The 10,080-nt window shown below is 62.4% G+C and overlaps 1 protein-coding gene across 1 annotated transcript in view; it reads right to left on the reverse strand.

The window, feature by feature from the left end:
• Window positions 1-10,080, reverse strand: part of MLLT1 (MLLT1 super elongation complex subunit) — a 77,646-nt gene that overhangs the window by 10,190 nt on the left and 57,376 nt on the right. The window contains exons 5-7 of the mRNA XM_004378614.1: window positions 9,708-9,851; window positions 5,413-5,538; window positions 180-734 (exon numbers count right to left, since the gene is read on the reverse strand). Coding sequence (XP_004378671.1) covers window positions 180-734; window positions 5,413-5,538; window positions 9,708-9,851 — 825 coding nt within the window. The remainder of the gene's footprint in view (window positions 1-179; window positions 735-5,412; window positions 5,539-9,707; window positions 9,852-10,080) is intronic.

The following is a 10,080-nucleotide window of genomic DNA, read 5'->3' on the forward strand; positions in this document are numbered from 1 at the left end:
GAAGAGGCAGAGGAGGGGAGGAGGCAGAGGAGAAGGAGGGCAGGGAGGAGGCAGAGGAAGAGAGGAGGCAGAGAAGGGGAGAAGGCAGAGGAGAAGGAGGGCAGGGAGGAGGCAGAGGAGGGGAAGAGGCAGAGAACAGAAGGAGGGCGGAGAGCAGGGACAGGGCAGGGCCGGCTCACCTCTGACTTGAAGGAGGCCTCGTCCTCCGAGTTGGACTCCTCCACCTCCACGGGTTTCTTGGCCTCCTTGGGCTCGCTCTCTGCCTTGAGCTTCTCCCCTTTGGTGCTGCTCTTGTCCTTGGCTGGCTTTTTGTCCGACAGGGAGGAAGACGAGGTGCGGGGCGAGGTGCCAGGGGCACTGCGGGGCCCCTTGGAGCTGCTCTTCTTCTGCTTCTTGGCACTGGGCTTGGGCGAGTCCGTGGCGGCCGGCCGCTTGCTGGAAGACTTGGACGGGGGCGGGGCTGGGGGGCCCCCCTTGGGGGACAGGCTCTCCAGCTTGGTCTCCTTCAGGGCCATCTTGGGCTCCTTGAAGGCCGCCTTGGGCGGTGGCGCCTTCTCCTCCTTGGGTGGCCGGCCCTCGCCCAGCTTGCGGGTGGTGTCCTTGGAGGCCTTGGACGGCTCACGCTCCGGCTCCTTGGAGGTGCTCTTGCTCTCCGAGTCCTTGCGTGGCCGCTCACGGTGCTCCTTGGTCACCTTGTGTGGCTTGGAAGTCTTGCTGCTCTCCTTGTTGGCGTCCTGCAAGGCCAAGGGCAGAGGGGGGTACACATGGTCAGACGGCATGGCGGGCCGCCCTGCTCCACCTCCCCCGACCCCTACAAAGCATAATCCACCTGATCCAGCCTCAGAGAAACTTCCATAAAGGGAAAAAGTAAGGGGCAGGTGAGAGTTTAAACGGAGCCGTCCCTCTACACTACGGGACAAGTCAGCAGGTCCCAGGCGACTGCAGGCTAAGAGTCCCCTCTGAACTGACATTCCCTGAGGGATGAAGGGAGAGCATAGGTAAATCAGGAGCAGGGGGTGCTGCGCTGATCTGCGCCCGCACCCCACAGCGCCCCACAGGCTCCGCTGGCACTGGACAGCTCCGCCTCCTTTCCAGCCACCTCTCCGTCCCGACACACACCTGCGTGCGCCTGCCCAGCCCCCTCTTCTCCGTCTCCCCCAGCCCCGTCCTCAGGGCCTTCATGGGATCCACGCAGTCAGCACTGGTGGAGTGCCCGCTGGGTGCCCAGGACCACAAGCACACACAGCGCCTGAACCGATTGCCACCAAAGCCACCTGAGGGGCCTTCCCACAACCATACAACCCTCAGGGCTCCACCAGGAAATTCCAAGGGCCCAGAACTCAGAGGTGGGACAGAGGCTGCAGGAGGCTGTGCCTGGCCAGGGGGTGTCTGTGGTGTGGGCGAGGGGCACGGGCTCCCGCTCCGGCCCTCTGCACCTGTGCCTCCTCTGACAGAGGGGAAGACTACCTCCCCAAGGACGTGTCCTGGCGGGCGGCAGGTGCTCCGTGAAGTGGCTGCTGAGGCACAGCAATGGTGCTGCCCCCCCACCCCAATACTTGTGCGCATCTGTCCCGTAGCTGCATCCTCACAGGCGGGAGCCACAGCGGACACCACTTTGGGCCTCTTCCCTATCGACACCTCCAGTCCCACGTGCCCAGGAGTGTGGGACACGTGACACTGGCGTCAGCTGCCGTGGCTCCGTCTCCCCCTGAAGGGTGCAGTGGCTGGCCAGGTGCACAGCCAGGCCCAAGGGCTCTCAGGGGACGCTCCCCAAGCCTCGTGGGCAAGCAGGCCTGAGGGCGACCTGCACGAGCCTGGGATCCACTGAGCCATCAGAGCCTCTCGGGGAGGGAGGTGGATGTTCTCAGACCCTCAGAGCCGAGGGGAAGGACGGGGGTGTGAGCGGGCATGGGGCGGCCACTGAGACCCCAGGGCAGGGCCCCTCTGCCGCCTGCTCTCAGAGCCTGAGGGTCCCGCCACAGCTCTTCCCGCAAAGAGCCGCAGGGCGGAGGGAGCACTTCAGCCACGTCCACACGGCTCAGTCTGCCGTCTTCTCGCTGGACCATCCCCAAGCCCACGCCGATGTCCGAGACCCAGAGCAGAGGCACGGGGCCTTGGTGCTGCCTGCATTTCCTGGAGAACGGTTGCCCACCTTGGCCCAGCCACCAGCTCTTAGTCACCAGGTTCACACCTAACAGGGCGGCCCCAGGTCCCCACTCCCAACAGGCAAGTGAAGCAAGGAAGATGTCAGGATGAGAAGTGGAGACATGTGCAGGGTTGGTCAGGAAGACGAGCAGCTGCCCCGACTGCCACAAGCTCTCAGCATCCCCGGTCTTGGCCAAGGAGCCCGTGCAAGACCATACGCAGGTTTAGGGGCTGGCGAGGGACAGTGGCCGGTCCTGGGCTCCATGTCCAGCAGGCTGCGCCCACAGAGGGGGAGGAGGCAGAGGCACCACGCAATGTCCACTGCCAAGGTGAGCACTGGCCTCTCCTCCCGGTGTCTGCAGAGCCCTGGCAGTGCACCCTCCGGCCTCACAGCCGTGGGGCTTACGAGCAAGCGGAGGGCAAGCCAGGGCCTCTACTCAAGCCCCCATGCTGGCCTGGCCGTGGGCCAGCCGCTCCTCCAAGCCCCTGGGTGTTCCCAACTCCAACAGTTCTTAGCCTGGGGGTCTGCACAGCTGCCTGGGCCCATGGGAGCCCCGAAGTCATGTGCTAAACTCTGAGCAACACGTGGACTTTCCCATGGAAGAAGCTCCATGGTTGACACATTCTCAACGTTATCCATGACCCCAAATGAGGAAGAGATGAAGAACTCAGCTTCAAAGAAAGACCAGCAGCCCAAGCGCCTGGCATCAGGCAGGGAAGGCCGAGTGCCCTGAAGCTGCAGGCCAGTTGTGCCCTGTAGTGGGGGAGCCGACAGGCGCCATCGAGCCCTCAGCATGAACCCAGGCAAGGCAGGCAGACCCGCGCACCCTCTCAGAGGCGGCTCCAGATCCCACCCAGCCTCCACAGCCCCCTCCGGCAGGGGCCGAGGGTGGGGACAGAACCACCAGGGACCAGAGCCTGCAGCTATTCACCAACGGCGGCAACAGCCGGACACTCCCAGGTTCCCTGGCCTGGGGGTTCCACGGGCCGAGGCCAGGCCCGGCTCCTCACGGCCTCTCCGCCTACACGGAGCCCTGTTGAGGCCCCTCTGCCTGAAGGGACCAATGAGACTCTTTGGCCCCAACAACAGAGACCCACTAGGGGTGGGAACAGCACTGCCTGGACAGAGGCCCTCAATGCGAGCAGGCAGCAGGTCGCAGGCCCGTCCACTCCCAGCAGGAGGCAGCGAGGCTGAGGGCGTGGACGCCAGACCCGTTTGCAGTGTGGTGGTGCATGCTCCTGGGAGAACTGGGGGAGAATTCACCGGTGCCGCCTGGGAAGCCTCTGCAGTCGCCCCCTAAATCAGGTGCCTGGGAGGCTGGCGGGTGCTCCTGGGAGAACTGGGGGAGAACTCGCCAGTGCTGCCCAGAAAACCTCCGTGGACACCCCCTAAGTCAGGTGCTGGGGAGGCTGGCGGGCGCTCCTGGGAGAACTGGGGGAGAACTCGCCAGTGCTGCCCAGAAAACCTCCGTGGACACCCCCTAAGTCAGGTGCTGGGGAGGCTGGCGGGCGCTCCTGGGAGAACTGGGGGAGAACTCGCCAGTGCTGCCCAGAAAACCTCCGTGGACACCCCCTAAGTCAGGTGCTGGGGAGGCTGGCGGGCGCTCCTGGGAGAACTGGGGGAGAACTCGCCAGTGCTGCCCAGAAAACCTCCGTGGACACCCCCTAAGTCAGGTGCTGGGGAGGCTGGCGGGCGCTCCTGGGAGAACTGAGGGAGAACTCGCTGGTGCTGCCTGGGAAGCCTCCGTGGACACCCCGTAAGTCAGGTGCCGGGGAGGCTGGTGGGCACTCCTGGGAGAACTCGCCGGTGCTGCCCAGGAAGCCTCTGTCAATGTCCCCTAAGTCAGGTGCCGGGGAGGCTGGCGGGCGCTCCACAAGGAGCAGGAAGGAGGCTCTGCCCACAGGTTCCCTGAGCTGGCAGACAGCAATCCGGCTGGGGGCTCCCTGGGTCTCCGAGACTCTGCAGGAGAGGCCAGGCGCAGGCCCAGTGACACCACGGTCCTGGCAGCTGCGGGAACTTTGTCACCCAGAGAGCACCTCTTCGCTGGGGTCAGGCAACTTCAAGTGGCACGAAGAGAAGAAACAGCAACTCCACTCACTCTTCCTATTCCGCGTGGCATTTCCAGAAAACGTGGTGGCTAACAGAGACGCGGCCAAGACCACTACCGAGAGAACCTTCCTCCACTTAACCTCTGCAGGGCTCGGGAGACAGGCCGGGGGCCGGCGTGGGGAGACCCCCGGGCGACACTGCACGTCAAGACTGTGGCACCACCCATCTGGAGGGCTGAGATCGGACATGTCAGGATTTCAGAGGCCTGCCGGCCTATGGAAAGAGCCAGAAAGACCACGCCGAGATGAATGGGTGGTTCTCCTCCCATGATGCTGGTAAGTAAGGCTCAAGGATGCCCGAGGTCACTAATTCCCGCACCTGGGCTGCCCCAGGGCCCCACACCTGACAGGCAGGTGAAGCAAGGAAAACGTCAGGATGAGAAGTGGAGAAATGTGTAGGGTTGGTGACAGGAAGATGAGCAGCTGCCCAACAGCCGGATGGCACTCAGGCGCTGGGGGATGCCGCAGAAGATGGGGAGCATACGCTCACGTGTGTATGTGTGTCGTGACACCATCAGAGGCCTCGGCTCGTGCTCAGACAGCCGCTCAGGGCCCGCTCAGAGAGAGGGGTGCCATCTGCTCAGCTGGGCCGAGACAAGACGATGCGCTGTTCCTTCTTCAGGGGAATTGCTCACGCCCCTCACTTCTGCTCCCCCGGCCCCTGACCCACGTCAGCCTTCTCTGCACAAGCTGCTGCCAAAGAAGCAAAGCCTGGAAGAGCCGAGCGCAGAAGCAGCCGGGCTGGGCAGACAGGGCACGCTGGGCCGCGCACCAATCCCCGAGAGGCAGGCGGTCTTGGCGATGAGGAGCACGCTGTGTCCAGCAGCCCCTGGCCAGAGAGTCTCTTGGGGCTGAAGGGTGTGAGGCCCAGGACGGGCTCAGCAGGACAGGAGAGGACGGGGTCGGGTCTCTGGCCTCAAGAAGAGTGGAGCAGAGAGCCCGCCGCCGTCACTTGGCTCTTCCCCTGAAACGCAGGAGGGGCCGGCTCTCCTAAGGATGGGGCAGCGAGCAGGCAGCAAGGCGGAGCAGAGAGTTCAAGAAAGAAGATGCCAAGGGAGCGAGTTCCAGGCCCTTCAGAAGGCCCAGCTCTGCAGGGGTGCCAAGGCCCGGACCCGCCACGGCCGGGCTCCCTCAGACTGGGCCTTCCGCCTCACTAACCTTGGTGCCGTGGGACGGTTTGGTCTTCTTGGGGTCAGAGAAGGCAGAGAGTGGAATTGTGGGTAACATGGGGTAGTCGGGGCTGGGCCTGGACACCGTTTCTGCTCCTTCGGGCATTACCATCACCTAGTGATAAAGAAAAGACAGACGTTATCAAAGGCAGGGAGGAGCCGGGAACTGGCGGAAGGAAGAAGCGGGCTCTGCGTGAGTGAGGCTGAGGCTTTTGGAGCTTCCTTCTGGGGGTGGGGAGGGGACTGCGAGCTTGAGCGCCATTTTCCTGGGAGAGTCGAAGGCATCTCCTGTTAGGGCGAGCTGGACATGTGCCTGGGGGTGCTATGTGCTTGGGGCGAAGCGAAGAGAAGCGGGTCCCAGGATGGCTGGGTCGGGGTGGGCCCCTCGGACCCGGGACGCACAGCCCGGCAGACAGAGGGCCGGAAGACGTGCCGCTGACAGTGCCCACAGCACCAGAAGGTACGTGTGGCAAAAGCCTGACCTCAGCACTTGGGTTTAGCAAGACCAGAGGCGGTGTGGGAGGCCAAGAAGCCAGCCAGCCGCTCACAAGACAGGCAGATGCAGAGTGAGCAGCCTTGGATGAACTCGGGTGGAAACAGCCTCACCGCTTCCCATGCGCCTGGGGCGAGACCCGCCGTTTTCAGAGGGGTGAAGCAGGGGACCGAGTGCATGAGCAGAGAGCAGGCCTGGGGCTGGCGGAGAATCGCGTCTGGGATGGGGGCCACCCGTCTCGGCTGATCTCAGCAAGAGCTGCTAGGCAAGAGCGAGCCTGTGGGGAGGGAGCATCTGCTCCTGGTCAGAAGACCACAGGATGAGACGGGGCCTGGGGCCTCCCAGGAGGGGCTCCCGGGAGACCCCAACTCCAGCGAGGCTCGCCATGACACGTGCTGAAGGCAGGAGAGAAAGCTCAGGCCAAGCTCTCAGAACACCAACACTGCGTGAATACGAAAAACCAACTGCCATCAAGTCAACGCCGACGCCATAGGGTTTTCAATGCTGGGTTTTCAGAAGTAGACTGCCAGGCCTTTCTTCCTAGGCACCTCTGGGTGGACTGGAACCTCTAACCTTGGGGTCAGCAGGGGAGCATGATAACTGCTTGCACCACCCAGGGACTCCGTGTTAACACCACTGGTCTGTAACGCAGAAAGCACCTTCCACGTGGCGACGGGATAGCACACAACGTGCTCTTAAAAGCATCTTTAGCTTGGTAAAACAAGCACCATGAATAACCCTGAGCACCTGAGAGACCTGATGAGCCAAGCCTTTCCTCTAAGAAGCCATCGGGGGAGAGATCGTGGCAAGGACGGCCATGAGGTCACCTGGCTGAAAGGGCCACAGCCTCTCGGCCCACGACTCAGAGGCCGAGAGCGGGAGACGGAGCTACTCAGCAGAGCCTGCAGACCACGGACTCCTGACCCGTGGCACCAGCCTGCGTTTAGCCCAGCCAGGCCCGAGGACCTCGAGTTCCCTGAAAACGCCCATGTTTGTGGCTGCAGACGGCGCGCGGTGTGAAGGAAGAGCCAGGTGGGAAGCCAAGCCCGCGGCCCGCAGACAGATGCCGATGAGGCGTCCGCTCGTTCTCCCTCCACCTCCCTCCTCACTCTCCTTCCGTTTTCTGCCTTCCGATTGACGTCCTCGGCTGACACCACCTCAGGATCACACTCGCTCTTCTTTGTAACAAAGACCCCTTAAAAGAAGTAAATAAACGCAGCCACGTCTACCTCGAGCAAGTACCTCAGCCAGGACCAGGCTCGGCGGGCGGAAGCAGAGAAGCTCACCCGCCAAAGCAGCCGCTGTTCTGGGTGGCTTGACTGCTCCCTGAGCAGAGGCCTGGAGACCATTCTGTCCGAGGGGCTACTCCGCCATCTGCCCCAGGACGGCCTCGGGCCTTCTAGAAAAGTGGGCGTTCCCTCTCCTGGTCTTTCTGGACGACGCTTCTGCGGCCTCGAGTGAGGGATCACGGAACTCAGGGGAGTAGACAGAGCAGGTCTATCGACTTCCGGATTCCCCCGTCCCCTCAGCTCTTCTGGTGCTGAAACCAGCACGGCGGGGTCTGGGCCGTCCGCCTCCAGACACCACCGCCAGCCCCACCGAGGACGCCGGAATTCTAGGATGGCCGCCGCAGGCACCACAGTCCCTCCTCCCCAGGACCCCCGAGGGGTACTGCACCCCAAGTCTCCGTCCCCTAAGGGTCTCTGGCTGCTCCTAAGACCAACAGCGCTGCTTCGCCATCGGGGCAGGCAAAGTCCCGACTGGCAAAGCCGCTCGTCCGGGCTGGCCGCTCAGAGAACAGCCAAGGCGGAGGCTGCTGAGGGGCGGGCGGCCCGTGGGCCTCTCCGGGGCACGGCGGGCGCTGCAGGGTGGCTGGCACACTGCCTTGCGCCCTCACTGGCCAGCCCCTTCACAAATGGCAGCGGACCTCTTCCCTCCCACCCCTGGCCCCCTCCCCACCCCTGGTTTTATGTTTCCGTGATGCACACAGAGCCTCCCTCTCAGGAGAGACCACCTCTGTGCCCCGGGGCTCACTGACTACCCAAGTGTTTCTCAAAGAAAGCTGACTCTGGAACCTTTGGGGAACACCCAGAAACATCTCGTGACAATACTGTGAGAAATACTTGGCCACGCAAAGAAGGCAGCAGAGCCGAGCTGGGGAGAGCGCTGGGACCTGCCCCCTGCCCACCCTCGGGTCTTCAGGAACTTCAGGCAGTGGCCCGGTCCTGCCTGCCCACCGTGTCAGCACCCCACTCCGTCAGCCACCACACTGGAGTCAACCACAAACGCCCCTTTCATGAGGGCCCTGCAGAGACGAACCAAACTATCTACAACCAACAAGTCATGCTTCAAGTTTATTAAAAAGCTATCAAAGACCATGACTATATTAGATGAAGGGAAAGGGCTGTTCCCTGAGCCCAAAGAAGCCCAACCTAACTCCCCACACGCACGTGGTAGGTCGAGCTGCTACATATACCCACACAGACTCATACCCTCTCACACATACACACACTGACACACACACACATATACACTCACACATACACATGGGCACACACTCCTATACACACAGACACAAACACACATATACACATACACACGTACACATAATACTCACATGGACACACACATACATTCATACAATATACATAAACAGACACGGATACACACATGCTCTCACACAATGACACACATACACTCACACGTATACGTACAACCAGACTCACACATACACACACCACTCACACAAAATGACACACTCACATTTATTCACATACACTCACAAACATACACACATACAGACTCACTCATACACAGTCTTGTACACACACATACATATACACACAAACTCACTGTCTCACACACACACACACACACACACACACACACACACACACACGGCCCTGGCCCGACTCCTCCATCGCAGGCACTGGCCAGCACCTAGGTAAAGGCCGTGTGACTTCTGGTCACTCAAAGGTGGCTTCGGGATGTCCCGTGACCAATCCTCAGCCTGCACTGCCCTCCCACAAACAGTGCAGGCCCACAGCCAAGCGCCCCACCTCCTCCCCACCCACCACGACCAACCGGCCGCACCAGACACCCTTCCTTCCGACCCACCTTCTCCCGGAGCCCCATCAGGTCCCCAACCAGAGCCCCGGGCTCAGCCCACAGGGCTGGGAGGCTCCCACTCAGGAGGAGACATGAGAGCCGCCACACAGGGAACCCCCGCTGCACAACTCACACAACACCACAGCTGAGAGTGGGTGTGGGACCCACCTCACGGGCACAGAAACCACAGGCAGTGCCTCCTCGGGGACTCCTCAGAGAGGCCACTGACGTCCCTGGATGAGACGGCGCCTAGAGGCAGCCCTGCCAGGCCGGTTCAAAGCTGGCTCCAACAGCAGCCACGCGGACAGACTGGCCCCGCGCCCATTCCTTCCCGGCCCCTCCGTGGAGGAAGATGCTAATTAACCATGGCCGACCAGGAAACAGCGGTGACAGCCGACCAGTCATCCACGCCGCCGCCGCCCCACGCAGCCTGGGAACACCTGGGGCCTCTCAGCTCTCCAGCACGACCTGGGCCACCTGCCCCTCTGTGTCGCGGACGCCCAACTGTCTGCCGCAGAGACCCGCCAAGGAGACCCCACGGTGTCTTCTGCACCAACGCCGCACAGCCCGGGGCCTGGGATGGACCGGCCAGCTCCCCACACAGTGGCCACACCAGAGGCCATCTGTCTGTCCGTCTGTCCATCTAAGTGGGGGCACAGCCCACCTGTAGGGGGCACACTCACCCCGCCTGCCCTCAGCAGCTTGCACCGGAACTCGAAGGTGGGGTTGTTGAAGGTCAGTTTCTCGCAGCGGAGGTGGTTGACCGGCGGGTTGCCCTCCAGGTTCAGGAACAGGTCATAGGTGAAGCACACCTTCCTCGGCTCCTCCTTGAACAAAGGAAACAGGAAGTCAGGTAAGGGGCGGGCAGGAGGCCGCAGGGGCAGAGGGAGCCGTGGTCTGTGGGTCCTACTCTCTGCCTCCATTTCCCTTCCCCTCAGGCCCTTCCCTGCTTCTCTCACTGTGCACTGCCGTCTCTTCCACCCCGTCACTGAGAACAATCTACTCGCTTTGCAATGGGGAAGGAGCCCTGGTGGTGCAACAGTCAGTGCTCAGCTT

Source organism: Trichechus manatus, unplaced genomic scaffold (assembly GCF_000243295.1).
Source record: "Trichechus manatus latirostris isolate Lorelei unplaced genomic scaffold, TriManLat1.0 scaffold00057, whole genome shotgun sequence".
Lineage (NCBI taxonomy): Eukaryota > Metazoa > Chordata > Mammalia > Sirenia > Trichechidae > Trichechus > Trichechus manatus.